General features: G+C 43.4%; 1 protein-coding gene across 1 annotated transcript; it reads left to right on the forward strand.

Annotated features, from left to right (window-relative positions):
* The first annotated feature begins 17,204 nt into the window (after positions 1 to 17,204).
* Positions 17,205 to 24,505, forward strand: GCM1 (glial cells missing transcription factor 1). Its single transcript, XM_061354947.1, has 5 exons — positions 17,205 to 17,310; positions 19,069 to 19,321; positions 20,267 to 20,379; positions 21,989 to 22,117; positions 23,848 to 24,505. Exons 1-5 carry the CDS (start codon positions 17,209 to 17,211, stop codon positions 24,454 to 24,456), a joined length of 1,206 nt encoding a protein of 401 aa, XP_061210931.1. The 5' UTR covers positions 17,205 to 17,208; the 3' UTR covers positions 24,457 to 24,505.
* Positions 24,506 to 25,190: the final 685 nt, after the last annotated feature.

Below are 25,190 nucleotides of genomic sequence, written 5' to 3' on the forward strand. Positions count from 1 at the left end.
AAAATGATTGCTGGTCCTCCTCCGCTCCTCAGTGCCACCAGCCTTCCTGGTCCTCTCCTCAGCACTGTGGTCTGCAGGGCCACTCTGTGGGAGTGAGGATGGCCAGTGACTTGAGAGAGCTTCCATTCTCTGCCCTCTGTGATGCTCCTGCACCAAAATACTGTCCCTGCAGATGCACTCACGGCAGAGGCCTGGCAAGTGCCAGGAAATGCTTCCTAGGGAGCACGATGTCCATTGTCTCTGAACACCAGGTACCACTGAGTCCTAAGACAACATTTCCTTGCTAATTATTTTAACTGATATTTTTCAGTTATTTTGTTAAATATAATATATAATAATTTTTTTTTCCCTATGGAAAAAGTACATCTCCATTTCTGTCAAACTGATCTATGGAGCAACACAACACAAAAATACTCTCTTACAAGCAGTGCTAAAACATAAATTGAAAGAGGACACAGAGTCTAAAGTGTTCAGGACTCTGCCTGATGTTTGCTATACTAAAGCAGCCACTTGTAAAGTAAGCCTTGTCCTGTCAGCTGCTGAAAAATCAGTGCAGCAACTTTCTCTGAGAATAATGATAACAAATATATTTGATGATTGGACCAGAAATGTGCTTTTCTTGCAGGACTATAATAACTTTGCTGGCTGTTGAGATGCAGGATCCTTCTGAAGGAAAGGTTATATGTTAATCATTCATGGTATAATGTGAAGAAACCAGGTCAGAAGGAGACTGAACACATTCTAAAAATAATGCAATCTGTTGTGGAAATGAAGATGTCTTCAAGATGCAGACTTAGAGGACACTCTGGTTTGACTCTTTTATCCTTTGAAACTGAAGATCCCAGATCAAATCCTACCTGGGCCTTTTAGCAGCGTAAGAACTGAATGAGTAAAGGCAGCATCCCATGTTTAACTTGAGTGAGTTTGGATACACTGCCCACTAATGGTTGGGGGGTGTGTGTATGTGACCTTTTTCCCTGAATTTTCCACTGGGTTTTCAGGCAACTTGAGATACTTTGAAGTGGTTTGTTTGTACTTAAGATGGCTGAAGTCTTTCAGTTGTCTTCACTTTTTGAGGATGCTGGATGGGAAAGCACTTATGTTTCAGCCTTCCACAGAGCATCAGGATTCAGGGAGCTGCAGAGTAAAGTTCATAGTGTTGTCAGAGTTGATAGAGAGGGGGAAGCGTGGGTTCTTCTCGGAGGGGCACAACAAAAGTTTGAAAAATACAATTAAAGGATAAAGGCAATGCAGATTCAAATTAAAAATAAGGAAAAAATTGTGATTGTGGCCAAAGACTGGCACAGGCTGCCCAGAGAGGCTGTGGGATCTCCATCCTTGGAGTTCTCCAAATTTCAACTGGCTGGGCCCTGAGCAGCTCGCTGTAACTTAGAAGTTAGCCTTGTCTTGAGCTTTGATCTCCAGAGGGTCCCTCCAACCCAAATTATCTTGTGACTGTAGAAATGCAGAGAGCAAGAGGAGACAGACATTTGAGATCTTGTTTATAGGGGATGCAACTGTGATAGCTTGCTTACTCCAAAAAAGTGCAGTAGCTTGGACTTGGCCTGAGCCAAGCATGCCTGCGCAGGAGTTGCTGCAGTGGAAAGCCAGTTTATAGCACATGAACTTCTTTGCATAGGTGAACTCTGAGAGTGACTAGAAGAATGAAGAAAATGTCACCTTATAGCAAACAGTTTGAAACCTGAACTTTTAAAAAAGAGCTTTGCAGTAACAGGACAACTAGAACAACCTTGTCCTCATTCTCCCACCACCATCCCAACCGAGCAGGGCTGAAAAGCAAAGGCTGGCACAGAAGAATCCCTCCTTCTCTTTCCTCTGGAGTTCATGCTTCGTGGGCTTTCCTGCTCCATGACCACCAACTCTTCTCCAGAGCTAGGCCTCCTCTTCCTAACTTCCTAAGTGTTTCATCTGGGAACAGTCCAGGAGGGCTAAATTATCAAATTACCTTAAACTGAGCTTGTTTTTTACTAGTCTAAATAGGTAGGTGTTCCATAGTTTTGGGGGTTCTATCCTGGATCTTCCACCAGACACAGCATAGCTTCTACCTTTTCTCTGGAGCTCTGGAAAGATTCTATCAAGAAAATGTGATGGTCATAGCTCATGCTTTATGCCCATTTGTTTAAAGTGCTTTGTTTATGTCAGGCTCCACCACCCAGACTTCCACATTTCTTGCACAGTCATTGCTAAATTAACTCGGTTTTCTTCTGTCTTAATAGTAAGTAAATGAATAACTAGAAGTCAATTTCTTGGACAAGCAGACCCATATTCATTTTGAGGTGGTATATGATCCGTATTTATTAATGCCTGCTGTTCGAAAAATTCACCCTCACTTCTTAAATCCTTCACTTTCGTCCTGTTGCTTTTCAACTACCTCCATGTTTTACCAGAGATTCAGGTCGTACTTAGTCTGTTTGCTCCTTTGATTTTTTATTCAGCACTCTGCTTCCTATCAGTAAGGAAGCGCTTCCCCAGTCAAAGCCACTTTGCCTCCCAAGGACCTGTGCCGTAACACATAGAAGAAAAAAATGACAATAGCCTGGCTTGTTGCCGGCACTACTGAACTACCTACCGTGTTAGTACTGGAGTGCTGCTTACTTGTACCTACCTTCTACGAGGATTCCATCAAACAGGGAACTGAGCTTTCAAGAAAGGCAAGTTATAAAGATGAAGCAGAAAACCAAGCTGGAAGAGGAATGTTTTGCACACTTGGGGGTAAGGAGAGAAAATGTTACTGAAGGCTTACAGGTCATGTGCCTGGAGTTTCTTTCACCAAGGGAACAGTCTGCTCCTCCTGTTGTGAGAAATAAGGGCATTTATCAAGGATACATTGGTCTTCTTTGTCAATATTCTGCTGGATCACAGCTTGGAGATGCTACTACCCTCTGTGACAGTCATGGCTTATGGGACCTGCTATTCTTTCTGTTACTGATTACATGGTATGCCAAACCATGTGTGTCATCTGCTCTTAAACAGGCAAACCTTTAATGTCCTGTCAATGTCTGCTGTCTCCAAGCTTCAAATGGTGCGGGAGACTGGTGCTTTGTTCCTGCCCCAGGACACTTTGTTCTCCTGGTTCTGTCAGGGCCCTTAAGGAACACTGCTGATTCCTTCCTATAATTGCCTACAGGTTGCAAAGCCAAAGACTCGCAAGTGCAGAGAGTTTTTCTGTTCACAGACTGTAAAATACACAGATCTCTATCAGTTTAATGCTGTTAGAGAAGCAAAAGAACATGAAGGAGGACAAAGAAAACAAAATGGACGGGGCAGCAGGCAGGTTGGGCGCGGTGCATTCTCACCCATGAGCACAGGGATTGAAGTGACTCACTGATACATCAACCCCCAGGCACAGGGAGCCTCTCCAACATTTCTAGCTAAAGAGATTATTTATTGTACTGAAATGATTCAGTGACCTTAAGAAGCAGCCAGAGGCTCTCTCTGGAGACTGCTGGAGAAGCAGAGTAATCTAATAGATGGGAAAGTGCACTGAATACATCTTTTCTTGGTCTCGTTAATGATCTCAGCACACACAGCTCATTTCAGCTCTCTGAAAATAGTTGGCAAGTTGTTTCTGAGATTTTCCAAGTCATTTTAGAGTTAGAACTCAGTAACCACTGGAAAGTATAAAGCATAATTTAGTTGTGTAGTGTTTACTTTCCAATGTGTTTTTGAGCTCTTTTACAACATCAGTGTCCATTTCTTAATTATCAAGGTCACTACAGAGCACTTTCCCATAAGGAAAATTCCCCCTAAGGCAAAACTGGAAAAGCATTGAGCATTTGGGCACAAACTGCACACAGCTTGGGGCAGAAAGAAGCAATTCAGCCAACCAGTGGGTTATGGTGACTTTCAAAGTTTGTTACTCACAACTTTTAGAGTTCTGGTACATTTCTTACATTTTATGTATCTGTGTTAAGTATGAAGGCCCATCACATGGAATAGAAGCTAGTAATACCTAGAACAAGCAGATAATGCCTGACCCAGAAAAACTTGAGCACCTTATAAATGTCCCTTTCAAACTTGTGCTTGGAAATAGCTGTTTCCAGTTCCCACATGTTTCAGAAGGAAATTTGCCCTTTGCACAGCTCAGGTGACACAGCAAATCCTGAAGTTATGCTGGAACATCTACAGCACTGTGGGGCCTTCTGTGCCATCTTTGTGGAAACTGCTGATTTCTCCAGGTGCTGAAAGTCAGGCCAAGTCTTCTGCTGTCTGTAGTCTACAGCAAAGCTCTGGTTTGCATACTAACAAAGAGACAGTAGCAAGGAAGAAAGGAAAGCAAGAATACTGAAACCGGCAGCTGACTGCCCCATGGCATTTTAACCAGAGGTACTTACCAGGTGTTTTAGCCAAGGAAAAGTTCAAAGGTGGGTGGAAGTCATTTTACCCTGTGAACTTTTATAGGTTGTCAAAGACAGTGACAGAAAATGTACCACAGCAATGTGTAAGGACATACTGTACAACCTGCACGAAGCCCTTTCTCATACTGTCCTGTTGTACCTCCCTGTTGCATAACACAGTGGGTATGATCCTAACAGTAGATGTTTATCCCAAATCCAGTCACTTATTTGATTCTTCTCCCTAAGAAGATGCTTGCTGTGAACGAGATGACTGACTCGACTTCGGTTTTGTTCCTTTTGATGGATTTGCTGAAAGGGAGTGAAAGAGCAGCTTTCCCTGAATGAGTAACTACTTAAACTTTGCATTCCAAGTAGTTTAATGTTTCTGAGTTTGTTCTGGGTTTCTTTTCACTGTTACATGACTAATAGATGTTGTAGGGATTGCTGTAGTCATGGCTGAAAAGTCCCTTTGCACAAGTCCTTTACATACAAACAGATGAGGTTTGTGGCTTGAAAAAAAAGGCTTTGGTGAGTTCGGCTGTTGCCTGACAACAGCAGCAGTCTTCACCTCTGGGATGGTTATGTACTGAAGGCTGATCCCAGTCACCACTTCCCACATGTCTCTCAGAAAAGCCGTAGGACCGAATCATAGAATTATAGAATCATAGAATCATAGAATAGTTAGGGTTGCAAAGGACCTTAAGATCATCAACTTCCAACCCCCCTGCCATGGGCTGGGACACCTCGCTCTAAACCATGTCACCCAAGGCTCTGTCCAACCTGGCCTTGAACACTGCCAGGGATGGAGCATTCACAACCTCCTTGGGCAACCTGTTCCAGTGCCTCACCACCCTAACAGGAAAGAATTTCCTCCTTATATCCAATCTAAACTTCCCCTGTTTAAGTCTTAACCCATTACCCCTTCTCCTATCACTACGGCCCCTAATGAAGAGTCCATCCCCAGCATCCCATAGGCCCCAACACAAGGTCCTAACACAAGTAGACAGAATTGCCCGTTTTCTTGATGTTGCTTTTCTCTTTTTCTGTACTAAAACTTGTAAAGATTCATTTCAATGATTTGCCTGCTTTAAAGGGCTACAGATATTAGAAATCTTGTGTGCCCCAAACGTGTGCCATAGCAGCAAGATTAGAAGACCTCATCTTTATGCACAAGGCAATTTATAAGAGCATCTCTTGCTTGTACCTATTTAAAACTTAGATATTTAAAGTATTTTACATTTTAAATAAGGAGGAGGATCAGGAAAATGAAGTGAGTGAACAGCAGCTAAGAATGGAAATCATCACTTGCAAAGCCAGAGGATTAAACCTCAGCAAATTCAGGTGGAAAAGTAAGAGAGCTCATGTGGTGAGGGGAGGGTAGTGGGAATTCATGTCTGACCAGGGTGCAGGCAGCATTCTTTCAAAGAAGGTATGAAACCTGCTGCTAGTTAGGGGCACAAGAACACCTCTATATTAGTAGAAGTTCTGGAGATATAATTCCTCATATGGAGCTTTCCGGATCAATTGGCTGCCCCTGTCAAGGTGAATTGGAGTCATGCACATACTCTGGAAGGAACAGACAAGAACATCCTGACTTTGTCTTCCTCATTTTTCAAGAACTTCTGCTTAGCAGCCTTGAAGTTATTCAGGAGGGGGGAAGGAGCATTAAGAGCAATTTTCACTTGTGCATCAGCAACAATAAGAAAGGCATTTTTGCCACAAAATTAAACTATCCCTGAAGAAGCAACTAGCTAAAGTGCAGCTAGAAGAAAGGTAATTCAGAAAGCAGCAGTGAAATTATTTTGGTCTCAGTGTTTTGGAGTGAGCTTTGCAGCACCACAGGTGCATTGTTTCCATAAGGTTAAGATGCATAAATAACACTATATAGTCAGTAGGAGCTCCTGCCAATCCCAGGCTGTGGGTGTCCCTGCAGGCTTCTGCCCAAACATGCATTTGCTGTCTTCCTGCTCCTGGTGGCCCCACAGAGGGGAACCAGTGTCAAGATCTGGAGTTTCAGGACAGTCAGTGACAGCTTGGGTTTGTTCAACGCGTGCCATACCTTCCGTCCTTGGTCTCTGCTTTTCCATGTCAATGTCAACAACAAGATTTGTGGGTCCAGGACCTTGCTGCACAGTGCCCTTCCTTCCTGCTGGCACAGCTGCAAGTCCAGGGGCTTTAGCTCAGTAACTTAGTGCAGAAAAAGTTGTTGGGATTCGTCTTCACAAAGGACAAACGGACAAGTGAAATGCAGAGAAAACAGAAGACAGGCTTGTCCTTCTGTACTGAGGGGAGCACAAGGTGTAAGGAAACCCAGTGGTACTTACTAAACTCACACTGCAGTTTGTGCTACAGCGTGATAGCAGATACGCAGGCAATCACTGGAGCATGTCATCAGATTACCAGAAAATTGCTGCACCATGTTATTAGATATGCTGAAAACTGCACTGTATTCAGTTTCAAAGGCAGGGTCCATCTTCTGAGAGGGCAGTGGTTTGTTCAGAGCAGACTTGGAACAACCTACAATACCATGCTGCTCGTGTGGATGGGCTTTTATAGCAAGGCTTGTCTGACATCCATCAAACTGAGAGGCAAGGCAGAAAGAAATTCTCCGTGTCACAGTGTAGCGCAATACAGAAAAGTACAGCCAGCAGAACTAAATAACCTTGGCAGAGCAACCTGGTAATAGAGCTGTACAGCTTTCAGTACCTAGGCAATTACACTGCCTTACAGAGACATACCCAGCTTTTAGTGAGCTTGGGGTGCAGGGTGCATGAATGCCTGACAGGGTAGTCAGTCCTTCTGCAAATATGACTTGATCAAGACAAAAACAGGGAGGTGAGCCTCAGAGCTAATGTACAAACCAGGCATCCTGGGCTACTAGTTTTGCTGCCTATTATTCTTTCAGGAAAAAAAAAAAAAAGAAAAGCTTTAGGTATTGCAGATATTGTGGACACTGTATTATGAACTCTCCAGTTAGCTGGGGGATAGGTGAATGTGAGTGGAGAAAGCAAGCAGGGCAAGGGATGTGGCATGGAGAACAATGATGCTGTCATCGCTTTTAGGAAATTCATCTGTTAGTACATGAGGACTTTAGTATAACAGAGTCCACTGGATTTTTAGAAAACAAGGTGTTGTCTTGCACCATTGGCTTATTTTATTGGATGGGTGTCCTGATATGAGTCCATTTTGCCAGTGGAACAAGGTCTTCAAGGTGGCTGCCACAGCTAGGACCAAGAAGGGCCAGGAGAAAATACAGGGAGGATGCACAGGTCTTTTGTAGAAGAAAGCAAACCTGTGGGTGCCCTCCTGCCCATGGGGATAATGCAGGAGTCAGACACCAGCTTAGAAGCCTGAGAAACTCATTTGTGCACCCTGCTCCTGTATGAGGAGTATGCAAGGACAGGCAAAGCTCATAAGAAGGTAGAGTTTTTCAAGCCAATCTTAAGAAAGAGATAAGCTTAGAAATTCACTAATGTGGTAGATGGATATCAAATGAGAAAAGAGCATGTTGTTCATCATTTTGACAGAGTCAATCATTACCACCTCATCAGCACAGGCAGGGACTGCCCATGTGGATGGACATACTTGTCTGTGTTTGACTTGTTTTCAGCCCCCATAAGGCAGAAGTGCAGCTGGTCTTCATCGAGTTTTGCTGGGGACGTAGAGTCCTGGGCACTGCTGTGAAGGCCAAGGAGAAAATTTTTGAATAGAGGATATTGGAGCAGCTTTTGTTGGGTTGGATCAGATGAGGCCAGTGACACGGAGGGAACTGAGAGATTCCCGTGGGCAAGGCTGCTTGAAGGTAAAGGGGCCCAAGATAGTTGGTTGGCATTCAAGGATTGCTTTTTCCGAGCTCAAGATCAGAGCATCCCGACACGTAGGAAGTCAAGGAAGAGGGCCAGGAGACCTGCGTGGCTAAATAGGGAATTGCTGGGTATGCTCAAGTGGAAGAGGAGAGTTTACAGGTCATGGAAGGAGGGGCTGACCACTTGAGAGGAATATAAGGCTGCTGCTAGAGGATGTAAGAAGGCAGCTAGGATGACTAAGGCCTCCTTGGAATTAAAGCTGGCGAGAGGGGTCAAGGAAGCAGAAAGAGCTTTTTCAAATACATGGCAGATAAAACTAACACCAGAGGCAATGTAGGCCCGCTGATGAACGGGACGGGTGCCCTGGTGACAGAAGATACAGAGATGGCAGAGTTACTGAATGCCTTCTTTGTCTCTGTCGACTCTGCCGGAGGCAGTCCTGAAGAGCCCTGTACCGCTGAGACCTCAGATGAAGTCAGGTCAACGGAGCGGTCTGCCTTAGTCGATGAGGAATGGGTTAGAGACCAGTTGAGCAATCTGGACATCCATAAATCCATGGGTCCAGATGGGATGCACCCGCGGGTGCTGAGGGAACTGGCTGAGGTCATTGCTAGACCACTCTCCATCATCTTTACCAAGTCTTGGGAAACGGGAGAGGTGCCTGAGGACTGGAGGAAAGCAAATGTCACTCCAGTCTTCAAAAAGGGCAAGAAGGAGGACCCGGGTAACTGTAGACCGGTCAGCCTCACCTCCATTCCTGGGAAAGTGATGGAACACCTTATCCTTGGTGCCATCTTAAGGCATATCAAGGATAAGAGGGTTATGAGGAGCAGTCAACATGGCTTCACCAAGGGGAAGTCATGCTTGACCAATCTCATAGCCTTTTATGAGGAAATAACACAGTGGATGGATGATGGCAGAGCGGTGGATGTGGTCTACCTTGACTTCAGCAAAGCGTTTGACACAGTCTCCCAAGGCATCCTCACGGCTAAATTGAGGAAGTGTGGTCTGGATGATCAGGTAGTGAGGTGGACTGTGAACTGGCTGAAGGAGAGAAGCCAGAGAGTTGTAGTCTATGGGGCGGAGTCTAGTTGGAGGCCTGTATCTAGTGGAGTGCCTCAAGGGTCGGTACTGGGCCCAGTATTATTTAATATATTCATCAACGATTTAGATGAAGGAATTGAGTGTACTATCAGCAAGTTTGCTGATGACACTAAGCTGGGAGGAGTGGCCGACACGCCAGAAGGCTGTGCTGCCATCCAGCGAGACCTGGACAGGCTGGAGAGCTGGGCGGGGAATAACTTGATGAAATATAACAAGGGAAAGTGTAGAGTCCTGCATCTGGGCAGGAACAACCCCAGGTTCCAGTATAGGTTGGGGAACGACCTGTTAGAGAGCAGTGTAGGGGAGAGGGACCTGGGGGTCCTAGTGGACGACAGGGTGACCATGAGCCGACACTGTGCCCTTGTGGCCAAGAAGGCCAATGGCATCCTGGGGTGTATTAGAAGGGGGGTGGTTAGTAGGTCGAGAGAGGTCCTCCTTCCCCTCTACTCTGCCCTGGTGAGACCGCATCTGGAATATTGTGTCCAGTTCTGGGCCCCTCAGTTCAAGAAGGACAGGGACCTGCTGGAGAGAGTCCAGCGCAGGGCAACTAAGATGATTAAGGGAGTGGAGCATCTCCCTTATGAGGAAAGACTGAGGGAGCTGGGTCTCTATAGTTTGGAGGAGATTGAGGGGTGACCTTATTAGTGTATATAAATATATAAAGGGGGAGTGTCACGAGGATGGAGCCAGGCTCTTCTCAGTGGCAAACAATGATAGGACAAGGGGCAATGGGTACAAACTGGAACACAAGAGGTTCCACTTAAACTTGAGAAGAAACTTCTTCTCAGTGAGGGTGACAGAACACTGGAACAGGCTGCCCAGGGAGGTTGTGGAGTCTCCTTCTCTGGAGACATTCAAAACCCGCCTGGACACATTCCTGTGTAACCTTATCTAGGTGTTCCTGCTCCGGCAGGGGGATTGGACTAGATGATCTTTTGAGGTCCCTTCCAATCTCTAGCATACTGTGATACTGTGAATCAAGTGTAACCTGTCACTCCCAAAACTGAAAAAGATCTGATCTTGTGTCATGGTTATAATTTCCATTGATCCCTTGGATACTGACCCCAGCCCAGTTGGACAAACAGCTATGCTTTCTCAGGAGTAAAGTCACCAATGCCCTGTTGCAAAGCAAGCAACCAGAATGAAACTAATTTTCTCCCATGAAGTGTTCCTTTCGGTTGCCTAGGCTATTAAAAGCTCCTCTCATTCTTGAATGTATAGCAGATCAGATCAGTTAAATCTTTATAATCCTACCTTAACATTTGAGTCTTTGAGACAATGTAGTCTGTAGAAAGGGAAACATAAAGTGCATAAATGATTACCACAGCAGCTGATTATACCAGAAACAGTGACTGTTCTGAAGTTAGGGCATGATTACTGATAGGAATTTACTTTGGAATTACCTGCACCTGAGAATGGATTCAGCTGATATGATACTCCACCTGACCCTGGAAAAAAGCAGAGTGTGTTCTCACAGATAACAGAAACAAGTCAGATCCCACAACATGAAAATTAGAATGCAGATTGCAAGAACAGAGGGAACAAGGAAAATAATAATCATAGTGACATACCAAATTCCTGTTCTGAAGCAGATGGACATGAAAGACAACTCGTTTAGCAATTAGACATTCTTTAAATCACAAAAGCAAGTGTCAATCCATGAGTCAAATCACAAAAGCAAGTGTCAATCCATGAGATGAGATTTTGCATGCATGTGATGTTCACAGCAGGCAGAACAAAATTAAATGTTCAGATGCAAAGGCAAGATGAGGAACTGAATACCCAAACAAGAGATGACATGAGTGAATGCACTAGGCTTTGAAAACTAGCAAAATAAGAAAAGCCATGAACTAGTTTTTACATTACATTATAATACTGCCACTAAGATGTTGTGATTTTTAAGCATAAGACATACAAAAAGCATTCCAACTAAAACTTTAGGTTTTCTTCTCCACAGAAGCTGGCGACTTCAGCTAAAGCATGAGAATTTATTACCTTAGTGAAAATAAATAAATAAATAAATATTAGGAGAGAGAGTTTATACAGTCAGCAAGATGCACAAGTTAAACCAAAATTTTACCCACATCTGAGTCCACCACAGCATCCCAACGTTAATGCTGTTATGATGTAAAGGAAGTAAATAGAATGGCCACAACATTAAATGCCTTGCGAAATGTTTGGTATGATAAGAGTTTAAAAAAACAAAAACAAAGAGATCAATAAAGTGAATAGGTAGCTAGACTTCAGTGCTAAAGCATCAGGGCTCAAAGCTTTAATAAAGAGCTACTAAGAAATGAAGTGAAACATCTATTTGCATATGCTCAAGAATCCACATAAATGATTAAAAAGAGCTGAGGCCCCAGACCTTTCAGTTGGAACTATGTTCTTCACATGGCAAAAGAAGATATATGCCTAGTATTTAATGCTTAAACACTCCCCTGGGACAAATAGTCATAATAATTTTTTAGAAGTCTTAATCGATTATTCATATTATTATGTTCAATACTAAATTATACAACTAACAGGCTATCAGCTGAGAATATTGCTTGGGAGCTAATCCACAAGTGGACAAATATTAGTTTCCTCAAGAACAGGAACTGAGAAGCCTGGCAGAGATATTTACTATATGTGATATAAGTGTGTGGACATGAAGCTGATATGGCAGAGCCTCTGGCAAATCATGCTCACAACTGCATCTGTCTGCTGGAAACAGCTAGGGAAGTAAATAGACAATGAAAAATGAGAATACTGCATCTGACTGAAGTATTATTCAATTGACACAGAGAAAAACTGATATGATTGCAAGCTGTTGAGTTGGATCAGTTCAAGAAATTACCATCCTACCAGCAGGACTTTAATATCCCCTTAATAAGTTGCAACAATGGTGATGCGTGTGCATCTCTATTCTGTGTAGGCAACACACAGTACTCCCAGGTGGTCTGACAAAGCCACCCTGAGAGCCTGTGCTGAGCAGTGACCTAGCTCCATGAGGGCAAAAATGATGAAACTACATATTTGTAGTCGATAAAAAAAGAGCCTAAGACATTCATCAGTGCTTGAACGAGCTCCGAGGTGAATTCCAGGCTAATCTGTCTGCTTTATAACCTAAATTATAGACATGCCTGTTCTACACGATGGGACCATCACAGAACCCTGCAGAATATGTCATTCCATACGGCACTTCTAGAAAGAGGAATGGGGGTAGGAGATTAAACTTTTAAATCAAATAAAAACTTAAAATCTGTTCAATGAATGTGACTGAAGCAGCAAATCTAGAACTACACTACCTACGTACAACTGACTTCTTACACAGAGCAGTCCAGAAACATGACAACTGAACAAAAACATGAGATCAACAGCCAGTTCTGATATCCAGGGTGCTAGCAAGGCCAGTTTCAAGAAAAGAATTAAAAACAAACAAAGGAAAAAGAAAAAAAAAAAGAAAAAACCCCAAACCAAACCAACAAACCCAAGGAAAAAAAAAAAACACCAAAAAACCCCAAGAATTTAAAAATACTTCCATGTCAAAATACATCAATCTCCCTTTCAAAGTGGCAGACCACAGAGGAGAAGCTTTCACTTTTGGATACTGAAGGGCAAAGACAGCATAAAGCATTTCAAATAGTGTTGAGTATAGAGGCAACCAACTTGAGGGTATGTCAGTGCCCTCTGGGAACAAAAGCTTGTCTCCAGAAAATGAGCAGCATCCCCAGTGCACTTTTGCACAGGCCAAAACCATCTTTTCATTACAAGTGACATCTCTGTTTGTAGTGAGTTTGTGCTCCATGTCTGTGAGTTTAATCATATTACTTCATCCTGCTGTCACAGTTGATCAAACAGCAAGGCTGAACTGGGGGATTAAATTGTTATTTTTAAGTCTAGAGAATGCGTTTTAAGAAATAAAAAAAATAAAAAAATTGTCAGGGCAATCCAGAGAAATATTGCTCAAATGGAGCACCAGCAGGACCTTGGTATACAGAGTTGTCATCCAAACCTGTATGTTCCTCAGTTCCTGGCGCAGTGCAGCACCATGAAACTCTGCAGTAATGAAAGGAGAACGGAAGAAGAAGGGTAAGAGGCATGCAAGGCCAACACCTGCAGTAGAGGAGAGGCAGGAGAGCTCCTACCAGCAGGGAGAATCTTCAGTGCCAGGGGAGATCATGCACTGGGAGGCAAACAGCTGTGGAGGCAAAGCAGCTGTGGAAGATAGTGAAGCACACACTGCAGCACGGACAACTCAGCCCATGTAAAGGGCCATTGACTGCACCTGAGATCAGTTAAAGGTTGACCTCACTGAAAGATGAGACCAAAGAGAGAAAAAGAAAGACTGATGGGAGCACTGACAGAAGCACCTTCTTTGTGTGGTGGTAAAACAATACAAGTAAGGAGCATGATCTGGTCACTGCTCTGTAATAGCCTACAACCACGTGTTTCTGCCATCAGATACCAAGCTTCAGCAGAGCCTGGCAGCCAAAGACAGCAGTAGACAACCTTAGCAGGGGCAGCTGCTTTCCCCAGGTATGGCTCTGCAGGGTTGCACAGTCCTCTCCAGAGCATGAGCCTGAATGCAGGGAGCTTTTTAGGGCTGCAGGGCTTTTTCCAGGGCTCTCGTAGATGACTGTAGAACGCCTTACATCTATCTACCTGTGGTTATGGTCTGCAAGACTGCCCTCCAAATCAGATCTTACAGATTATATTGAATTAATTTAACCTGTAGGATCATGTAATTGGTAATACACATAATCTCTTTTAAAAATTCATAATCACTTTCCTAAGTGGTCAACACCAAGTACTTCTAAGAAAAATAGAATAAGCTTTCCTACACTTTGCTAGTTAAAAATTTTGTAAGACTCAAAATGAGGCTTAATTTCTCTTTCCAAATGTATTTCAGTTGTTACACAGATAAAAGTGTTAGATAGATCTTCAAATATTATTCTTTGCTATGTTTTTGCTCTCTTTTTTAGTCTTGCTTAGTGTTCAACTTCCATGACATACTACAGCAATACTAGTCGTAAAGCTGTAGTAGAAGAGTCTAAAGAAATAAGCGGGGCAAGGCTGGCAGGGAAAGGAAATATTTTTTATTAGACAAACTGATACTAATATAGTAAATGAAAAATGCATTTCTTTGCCTCATTTTTGAATTTGCCAGTTGTTTTCATTCTGTGCCCTTGGGCTCTTAGAGAGTAAAATGAAAAGCACTTCCTGCTTCTTCTACACCCTTACTGTGTTTTAGGTCATTTTTGTAGTGCCCTTATTTATATGCCTCTTTTCTAAAGTGAACAATCCCTACCCTTATGGGTTTTCTATGCCCTGAGCACTTTGTTTTGCACAGTATTGTGACAAGTCAGTGATGGTTTGTGAATCGGTAATACCATAGGTTATTGTATTTCCGTATTCCAACAGCCTGGTGACTTTTTGTCTGACAGTGTGTTTGTGGAACTGCCTGCATGGATCCCTTGGTCACTTCCATGAGTTAATCGAGAGCAGTTCCGTAAGACAAAGAAATACTTTAAATATTGCCTTTCTAAACATGGATTATTTTGTCAGGGTGAAATATAAGTAAATTCTTCTGAAAGATTAATTCAGATACATTTTTGTAATCTGAATTTTTTCTCCCTTTCTATTTCTTCTCTTCCATATCATGAACAAATATATTAAACATTGGACCAAAACCCTGCTGTTTACCTTCTGTATTGATGAGAGAAGGAACAAGAAAACAAAAATAAACCAAAAGGCAGAAAATAACTAGATTACTTTCACTGGGTTTCAAGCACAATGGATTCTGCCACATTCCAGTGCCAAACAGAGGTGCTACTTATATCATTCCTTCTTAATACAGTAATTCCCACTTTCCTTACATGTATTTTTCCAAATAGAAATAATTTCACCTCGTATCTAAGAGGAGCAGAACAGTTTGTTCTGGGGAAGGCAAGGCAATGAAGAGAGAAAAGAAGAGGAGAAAAGAGGAGAGGAAACAAAAAAAGGAGAGGAAAAGAGAGGAGAGGAAAAAGAAAGAAAAATAATTCAGACCTTATAATTTATAAAGCTGCTAGACCTTAGTAATAATTAAAGCTACACAAATTACAACCAGAAATTTAATGGGCCACATCATTCTGTAATTATCAAAGTTTTTGCTATTATTTCACCCTTTGCCTGCAAATAGCTAAAAATGTATGATTCTCTGCAACTTCCATTTTTTGTGTGTGTATTATGAAAATACCTGTGTCTTTCATTAATCTTTAGGTAATATTTAATTATTGTTTTATCTCTATCAGTATAGCATAGAAGAATAAATATTCCATTTTCTCTATTAAGAATGAAATTAAAATTCAATTTCTAAGATGTAATTTTGACAAATAATTTTAAAAGCAGTAAGACTATCATTTTGAATTACATAACAAATAATTTCATGTCTTTCAGCACACAAAAGTCAAGGGTCATTTTTTTAGTAAATTCATCTCAGTTTTGCAATGCAGCTCATTATTCTGTTTGTCCTGTCTTTACTATCTCCATCTTCATTGTAGCGCAATATGCAAATGTTTCTTACAACTGTTTGTATTTCTGAGCAGTGTTATTCCTTTCTCCTCTGGTTTAACATCTCATTTGAACCTCTGATGGGTTAGTTGCCCTCCAAGAACAAGCCAGCTTCAGTTCAAATTCCTGAGTGCACCAGGCACGCCTCTATAGGGTCTTCTTCAATGGGGCATGCTCTTCCATATTCTTCTTTCTCCCTCACTGCCACAACCTGAGCCACAGAGTGGGGCAGCAGAGCTTTGACTATGCTGCCAGAGCACCACATAGCTGAATGTCTCGAGCGTTCCACAAATATCTGTAAACTCTTGCCTTAAAGGCGGTAATACAACATGTGAAATTGAGATCACAATTATTTTGTAAATAGGTAAACTGAGGACATGAAGCTAAGTCACTTTCCAAGGGCCATGCATACGCAGAGCTAGAAAGAACAATAAAACAAATTATGCCTAATAGGGTCCATGAGATAGAACAGCATTTTACTTCTTCCACTACTCAGTAGTCTTTAACAAATCCTTGTTATAAATTGTAGTGATCTTCCTGAAACCATTGAAGCTATCCCAGTTTCCATAAAGAGAAAACTGGCCTGTTAATTTTCTGATTTGCCTTTTCTCCCCTTGTCAAAAGAAAAACCCCGAAACCTTTTCATTCATGGGATCCCCGAGGATACAGTATTAAGTTCTGCAGGTACTTAAATTCAGAGGAGGGCACCTGCCTGCTTTACAGGATTTCAGGCAAAAAAAATGTTGTTTTTAACAAACACACCTTGATTTTTTTTTTTTACTTCAGGCTGCTGTTGAAATAGGAAAGTGCAGATAGCCCAGCCCCTCATGTAACTGGTAAACTCTCAGGGATTACAACAATATTTGAAATAGTTGAGTGCTGTTTCATCTGAAGTCTTCATTTCATTCATGCAGCCCCGTCTTGTTGCTCACCTTTGCTATGTGTGGTGTGTGAAATAACTAAAGGGTAAGCAGCAACTCAAAGAGCCCTTAGCAGCCACGCTGTTCAATCAGTTTGGCTCTGGAAATATTCAGCCAGAGTCGGATCAGATGTACAAGGAGCCTGCGAGCAGAGTTACATGATTATAAACATGGTATGAGAAGACACTGAGGAAAACAGAGCAGATGACAAAGGCACAATCTGCTTGCTGTTAACAGTGCCTCTGTAACATCACAGGCTATCTCTAAGCTATATTTTCCACTGCTTTGCCAGCTTGCAAAACTTCTAATGGAACGAGTTTTTCTGGCAGAAGAACACTGATTTTTATCTTTAATGAGCAGCCTCTCTATCATTTAGCTCCAGGAAACAGCTTCCTCGTTGTAAACTGCCTGAGAGTGCTGACAGCCAGTCAACTTCAAAAGCAGCCAGGAAAACCTTTCTTGCTAACTTTGGGAAGGAATTCAAAAATGCTGAAAGGTGCAGATGATGTTGTTATGGAACATGAGGACTCTGCTTCCCAACATGGAGAAATGACAAGCTGGGATATCAATGACATCAAACTTCCCCAGGTATGTGTTTGTGTCTTAGAAATTTATAAAGTTTTGACAAGTCATCTCCACCGTTGATCTTCAGTGCTTTCTCAGTCACCTATGGTTCGTTGCCTTTATTCTCTTTGCCACACTGAGGTATGTAACAGTGTTTTACTGGAAAGCTACAAAATCTTGAGCAAATACTGAAGTTTCCATGCATTGTTCCTTAAATGTATTACTGAAAGACCTGCTGATACTTGAAAAATAGCAATGCTGCAGACGTGTTGCCTTTCTTGTCCATTGGTGGATGAGGCACAGAGAAAGCAAGGGTGAAAAAAACCATCTCCTGCTGTAAGTACTGAATTAGAGACGTCCAGGACTTGCTTTTTGCCCTGGGTAGTGTTTTATGAGAAGTTAGCACAGCACACATGGCTGCTTTGCAACTCCAGGTGCTCAGCCTTGCTGCAGATCTAGCATGGAGGCAACACTCCTTCTGTGAAAACCTAGGAAAAGCTTGCTTTGGTTTTTGCAGAGATTTGCTGAGAGACAGAATAGTGATCTGTCCATCCCTCAGTCCTTTTCTAGCCCTCTTATCTAAAAATTTCAACCATGTTCTCCACTGAAAGCCTACAGCACCCTGCATGCAAACATTGTCTCCATGTCCCTCAACCCAGCACACTTGTGCCAGATTCTTCAGCATGCAGTTCTGCCTTTCACCTCCTAACTCTGCCTTCTTACCTGATCCCAGTCTCTTCCCTACTATGCCACTGCTGTTCACTCAAAAGCTCCATGTTCCAGACCGCCTTCTTCCCTGCCCACCACTCCAAGGTCACCTTCACCTGTATTTCAGCCTGGAGGCTTCCTCCACACCCTTCTCTACACTATCTGATGGCTCTAGAGGGAGCACAGGAGTTTTTCTCCTTTCAGTGGATGCTCCTGCTGCTGCAATGGCTCTCAGTGGCTGGGATCAGCAATTTCAAGCACTAACAAAATTCCTAACAAATTTTATAATCCTACAAGATTTTTTCCATCAAAACCATAACAGATATGTTAGGTGCTTTACAACTTACTGCATTTTACTGTGTTGACTGTACCAGATGAGGTGATGTGTTTGGTCCCTTGTTTGTTTGCTGTTTGGGTTTCTTCCATTGAGTTTTATTTTAATTGTTCCTTGCAGTGTTGCCTTTTGTTTTGTAACTTAGTCCACAGCCGTGAAAATAAAACCTGACCAGAATGCCCAGTTGTCTTTGTTTTGGACTTGAGAAAAGTCACTGTGGAAGTCTGTCACAGCAAAAGGCCAAAACGACCCAAAGTCCAGAATTAAACATCTACCTAAATGTGGGCGTAGTCTCCACCTGATTCAGTATTTTCCCTTTTTCCAGTGAACTGAGCCAAATCAGCACAGATGACTCAGTGTAACAGTGCTGCGAACAGCCTGAAAGGTGAAGCAGGATGTCTGCTGTAAAAGGCCAACAGTAGTTAGTCAGGTGGTGACTGCTGCCTGCAAGGAAATTATCTGCTATTTTACGTCAGGCACCTCACCTTCCTCTCCCAGCTAGGTCCTGTACTGAGCTGGACCCATGGGTGAGTTAAAACAGCCTCCCAGACAGGCTTTCCTGAACCTTTTGGACTCACAGGGAGCCATGGGGAGCTGCGGATTTTCCTCCTTTTCTCCACCATTCCCTCCTGCCAACCAGCATCACCTGACAAGGTCCTGGAAAACCAGGTCTGCTGGGCTCTTGCACATGCTCTTCTTTTCGTCAGCCTAAAACGTGGCTTGCTTTGGTCTCTCCACAGGATGTAAGACAGATAGATGGATTTCAAGAATGGCCAGATTCCTACGTAAAGCATATCTATAGCTCAGAAGATAAAAATGCCCAGAGGCACCACAGCAGCTGGGCAATGAGAAACACCAACAACCACAATTCTCGCATCTTAAAAAAGTCCTGCCTCGGAGTGGTGGTCTGTGGCAACAACTGCTCGACCTTGGATGGGAGGAAGATCTACTTAAGACCAGCCATATGTGATAAAGCAAGGCAAAAACAACAGCGTGAGTATGGACATGGCTGTTCATTGTATGGCAGTCATAAGTGATCTCAACAGAAAAATCAAGCTACAGGATACCCTTGGGATTATCCAACCTTTCAGCTGTCATTCTTCATATTCAAATGCAACTCTTGATTTTGGAACAATACATTTACATTTCTTACTTTTGGGGCTGGAGTTGTTTGCTTGCTTGTTTTCTTGCTTTTTTCTTTGTTAGTCTCTTTTTCTGATGGCTGGGGATTCATTCCCAGCCTTTTCTGGCCCATGAGTGAGGCTACTGTGCAGTGCAGCCAGCTTCCTGCTGCGCTGTTCCTACTGACCTGAACGTAGCTTCAGTATTGCGTGGGCCCAAGAGTAACTCAGGAGACAAGTCTTGCAGGAAAGAAGTTGCTCATAAATTCTGATGACTGGAAAATAGGCTTCATAGTCATGTCACTGGAGCAACACAAAGAAAATAGAGAACATAACCTGCACGCACATTTTTAATGAGACCATTCCAAACAATTGTTGACTGCTCAGTAGATCTAGCACATACTGATTTCTGGATCTGATGAACATCTTGGCTAAAGAGAGGTATTGCTCAAGCACTTACTGAGGTCAGAATGCTGTTCTCTATCAAAATCAGACAAGAACACATGAAATTCTGGATGCTGCCAGGTTAAAAAAACACTAAAACAGACCATGATAATACATGAACAAATCATACTAAAGCTATAATAGAAATAATTTTTGCTAATTATGTTTACTACTGGAACAGAATAAAGGCAGTCATTAATTTGCTTATATTGATTTTTGGTTACATTTGAAAATTTTTTTGCATTTTTTTTCTCAGTGTAGTTTCTGAACCCCTGAACAGAAGGTGCAGTCCACCCCCAATGAGCCATTGTACCACACGGGATTCATCTGACTGGTGTGGTATAGAAAATATTTCCCATCATTTTTGTTCCAGGGAAATGCTGTCCAAACTGCAATGGGCCCCTGAGGCTCCTTTCCTGCCGAGGCCATGGGGGTTACCCAGTTACCAACTTCTGGAGGCATGAAGGACAATTCATATTTTTTCAGGTTGGTGTAAAATTACACTGTGCAAGTTAATTGTAATTTTAAAGACTGGTTTTTAAGACGGATTAAGGACAGGTTTTGTTCAAATAAATAAAGGTCACTGAATATGACAAGATCAAATGACTGTGAGGAGAAAAATTTTCTGAGTGAGACAAGGTCTGAAGCAGCCTGATCTAACCCTGAACTTAGTCCTGCCTGAGCAGGAGGTTGAGCTAGACCTCCAGAGCTCCCTTCCAACCTAAATTAGCCTGTGCTATTATGATTCTCCAGCATACTAGATTTTTCAGTTAAGCTCCCATGAAAACCTCTTGATTTTGAATTACTTTGCCTCAGGTACATAGAAACCAACAAAGTGTCAGAAAATCAGAAACGCCATGTTCTCTCAACCTTTTCTCCCAGGGACCATGAATAAGCATGAGGTTATCTTAGAGCAGGAAATGGTTCTCCCCAAGGGACTATCTATGGAAAATGCCATCTCTGTGTTATATGTAACTTATATATGGAAAACAGTGTATGCAAGTGTTTAAATACTGGGCACTATTTCTGGAAGATGTAGTCCTAGTTTAGTACCATAACCATTGAACTGTCTCCTGTTTTCCAGTCTTTCACTTGTGTGCAGGTTAATAAAATTAATTCTCTGTGGAAGCTAAAGGAAATCAATGTTCTGATAAGCATATCTGAGGAGTGAGGACGATAGAAATGACTGCAGGGACACTGTAGCCAGGCTGCAGAAGACCCAGTGGCTTCAACTAGGGCTCTCGTGTGGGAGTCCTTTCTGCACATAAATATGGTGCACTGGTTTTATGATTTCAGGGAACTTCTACCCCATCACTCTTCATCTGGGACTATTTATTACTTGAGCTCACATTAAATAGGTCTTACCATAGAATCATAGAATGGTTTGGGTTGGAAGGGACCTTAAAGATCACCTTGTTCCAACCCCCCTGCCATGGAAAGGGACACTTTCCACTAGACCAGGTTGCTCAAAGCCCCGTCCAACCTGGTCTTGAACACTTCTAGGGACAAGCCAGCCACCGCTTATTTGGGCAAAAAATTTCTTCCTAATATCATATCTAAATCTCCTTTCTGCCAGGTTAAAGCCGTTCCCCCTTGCCTTGCCACTACATGCCCTTGTAAAATGTCCTTCTCCAGCTCTCTTCTAGGCCCCCTTTAGGCCCTGGAAGCTGCTCTAAGGTCTCCCCTGAGCCTGCTCTTTTTAGGCTAAGCAACCCCAGCTCTTTCAGCCTGTCTCCATTCCAGAGGTGCTCCAGCCCTCTGACAATCTTCATGGCCTTCCTCTGGACTTACTCAAGCAAGTCCACATCCCTCATGTGCTGGGGCCACCAGAGCTGGATGCAGTACTGCAGGTGGGGATCCCACAAGAGCAGAGTACAGGGGGACAGTCCCCTCCTTTGATCTGCTGGTCATGCTTCTTTTGAAGCAGTGCAGGACAGGGCTGGCTTTCTGGGCTGTGAGCACACATTGCCTTATTAAATACAAAGTGTTAAATCAGGCCATATGTGTGGGTTTGGCCCCTGCTACAAATTTTATTCCCATCAGATTAATAACAAGGTTGTTTCTAACTTTAACATACCATAATTACTTTCCAAAGTCCAAAGGAGCTCATGACCATCCACGTCCAGAAACAAAATTAGAAGCAGAAGCAAGAAGATCAACCCAAAAAGCACAGACAGCTTTTTCTCCGTCTTGTCCAAGATTAAAAAGAATACAGGAACTTGAGGTAACTTTTATTATTGATCAATGAAATTGTGGGTTCAGTGATCCATGGTTCAAGCATGGTGGAGGTTGTCTGGCTTTGGATCTGGGTGAGACCAGGCTTACATCTCCACATTCTGCCTCGCCATGATCAGACCAAGAAGGAACAGGGCTATTCTCAGCATCCTTCTCTGCTCAGCACTGTCATCGACTGCCAGCACATCCTGCCTGGAGCCTCTTTGGGCATGGTAGCAACATGGCATTACATCTATATTGTTAAACAAAGCAGGGCTGGAGGGAAAGCTCAATCATGTCAGTATTCTCATGGTCCCTGCCATGGACTTGGCCAGTGCTAACTTGTGCTCCTAGACAACATGCCCTGGCACAGGTCAGGAGAGCAGCATGTGCCAGTGACCATTTCCTGGCAGATTTTGGACCAGGTTGCATCAGGTTTGGGTCCTGTCACTGGACACAGCCTCCCTCCAACCCTAACTGTTCTATGATTCTGTGATTCTGTCTTCTTCCTTCCTTTCCTACAACAGCTTCCTGGTGTTTTCACTTTGAATCATGTGGGAGTAGGAACAGATCAAAGGTATCTTAAATACCTAATTACAGAGCCTGCTGTTCAGCTGGTCTGACTCTGTGCAGTTGGAGTGATACCATTTAACCTCAGCTGATTTCCCTGATCGTGGCTCTCCAGCAGGTTCTCTGGGGGTAAATAACCCATCATATTTGTGTTCTGCCAAGATTGGCTGCAGTACGACTAACTCAGGAGTCTGATTTGACACATACAATCCGTGTCACTGAATCTGCAAAAAGTCCTCTGAAAAGAGTTGATTTTAATGTGCTCACAAGAGACAAGGGAGGAGAGAACTGTGAGCCCAAAATAGAGCAAGTGATACACAGGATGTTTTCCCTATGGCGTCAGTGGGTCTTTAGCTGAAGGTGGGCTGGGTCCTACATCAGGTTGTTGGAATTTCTTCTTATGGTGAGTGGAGGACAGCTGAAAAGAGCTTCGCTACTCTGGCAGTCAGCAAAATCACTATAATTAAATGGATGCAAAAGTAGAATTACAAAGAAGAGAGACCTGTAGGTACTCATCAAAAATGGTACCACGGAATGAGTGTTCTGAAAGGAAGTAAAGTTTGCAAAATTATAATCCAATAATTAGGGCAATTAAAGAAGTTGTGAAATACCCAGAACAAAAGACCTGGAAGGATAATTCTTGTGTGCTGCTCCCTCCCTGAAGGAAATTTCTGTTTGTGGGGTAAAAAAATGTAAAGACAGGAAAATCTATTAGTTAGAAATACAGGTAGAGTCTTGAAAATCTGAAGCATAATATTATTGTAGTGAAAAGATCACCTCAGAACAATCAGTTTAAAAAATCACATGTAGCTTTTACAAACTTCATAGGAAAAATGGAACCTGTGGTGTCAAGCATAATTTAATTTTCAGGTGTTTATTTAATATATGCTGGCAGCAGGAGCTGAGGGCTGTGAATGCGAGGTCTAACATTTCTTCCAGTGTAAAATAGGCTTTGAGCAAAATCTGGTCAAACAAACCCAGGTCCGTGGTCTGCTGTTTGGTTTCCCCCTGAAGCCCACTGGCACTCCCCCACATGGAGGTTCTGCTACAGCACCTGCTTTGTTACCTGTATTAATGGAATGCTTTCACGAGTGTCTCATACAGAACGGGTGTTATGTCATGTTGCCACAAGACCCCTTGTTTTGCTAACCCATGCCATGCTTTCCCAAGTCTCTGACAGGTGCAGTGCCGACGCGGGAGGCTTTGCCTCTGCTTCTTTCCAAGCCAGACACTGACACGTCCCTGCTACCGGATCATTTCAGGGGACACATAAGCAAAAGCTCACGGGAGCCGGTGCTGGGCAGCTGCTCCGGGTGGCTGCCATGCTCCAGGGCTGAGGAGGATGGGGGCTCCAGAGAGGTGCTGGCCTGGAGCAGGAGCCCAGCCCTCGGGAGCAGCACCAGTGCCGGGAGGCCTGACAGCGGCCCTGCTGTCCCCTGCACAGCCCCTTCCCCCCAGCACTGCACCCACCCCAGCACCCCACACACCCTGCCCATGGAGAAGGATGGACATGGCCCCTTCAGGCATAGCACTGGTCCCTTGGGGGATGGATCCTGTGAGGACAAATCCCCGCTGGCCTACAACGGCTGCTGCCTCCCTCCCCTGCCCTACCCTGCACCTCAGGAAGGTCCCTGCCCCATGGCGAGTGGGGCACAGCACCACCAACAGCTCTCAGTGCCTCCGAGGGGAAATGAAGGACATGATGGTGAGGGAGGGCGCCACGTGGGTCTCAACTACTGCAACGACGGCATGTTTTTTAACCTGTACCCATTACGATGACTGGCTTTAAATGTCCTCTCCGCCCCCTCTTTTGGCAACAGGCCTAATTCTCTATCCCTGTTGCAACGCAGATGTCAAAGTGCTGCTGTGCTGATTCCCACCTTGGCTCCTCTTGCGGGGCTCAGGTGGGGCTTTCATACCTGAAGACTTGTCTTTGTTCAGTTTTTTTTAAATGTTGTATTTTCCCCCACTATTTCATTGGTCTAATAAAAGGTATCAGCTCTGCTGACAGACTACCTTGCTGCCATTCCGTTTTGGTAGCATTTCAATCCCCCTTGAAACGTAGCTTGTTCAAGTATGTGGGACTGTGGAAGGTGCAGACTAATGACCTCAAGGACCACAATGTCCTGTGTGCCCCTCTGCACTCTTCCAGCTACTTTGGGCGGTGAGGTAAGTTCTTCCACTGCACTAGCCCTGCAAAAGTATTGTGTAGAATCATCACAGCATGGTTTGGGTTGGAGGGGACCTATATTTCACCTAGTTCCACTCCCTCTACTATAGGCAGGGATATTACTCACGAGACCAGGTTGCTCGAAGCCCCATCTAACCTGGCCTTGAACACTGCCAGGAATGGGGCAGCCACAGCTTCCCTGGGAACTTATGCCAGGGCCTCAACACCCTCATAAATTTTTTTCCTCTTAAGTCCAATTTAAACCTACCCTCTTTCAGTTTTAAACTGTTGCTCCTTTTCCTATTACTACAAGCCTTCGTAAAAAGTCTTTCTTTGTGTTTCT

This window comes from Neopsephotus bourkii, unplaced genomic scaffold (genome assembly GCF_033783945.1).
Source record: "Neopsephotus bourkii isolate Nb327-2 ecotype Australia unplaced genomic scaffold, CSIRO-AGI_Nbou_v1 NB_756, whole genome shotgun sequence".
NCBI classification, from domain to species: Eukaryota; Metazoa; Chordata; class Aves; order Psittaciformes; family Psittacidae; genus Neopsephotus; species Neopsephotus bourkii.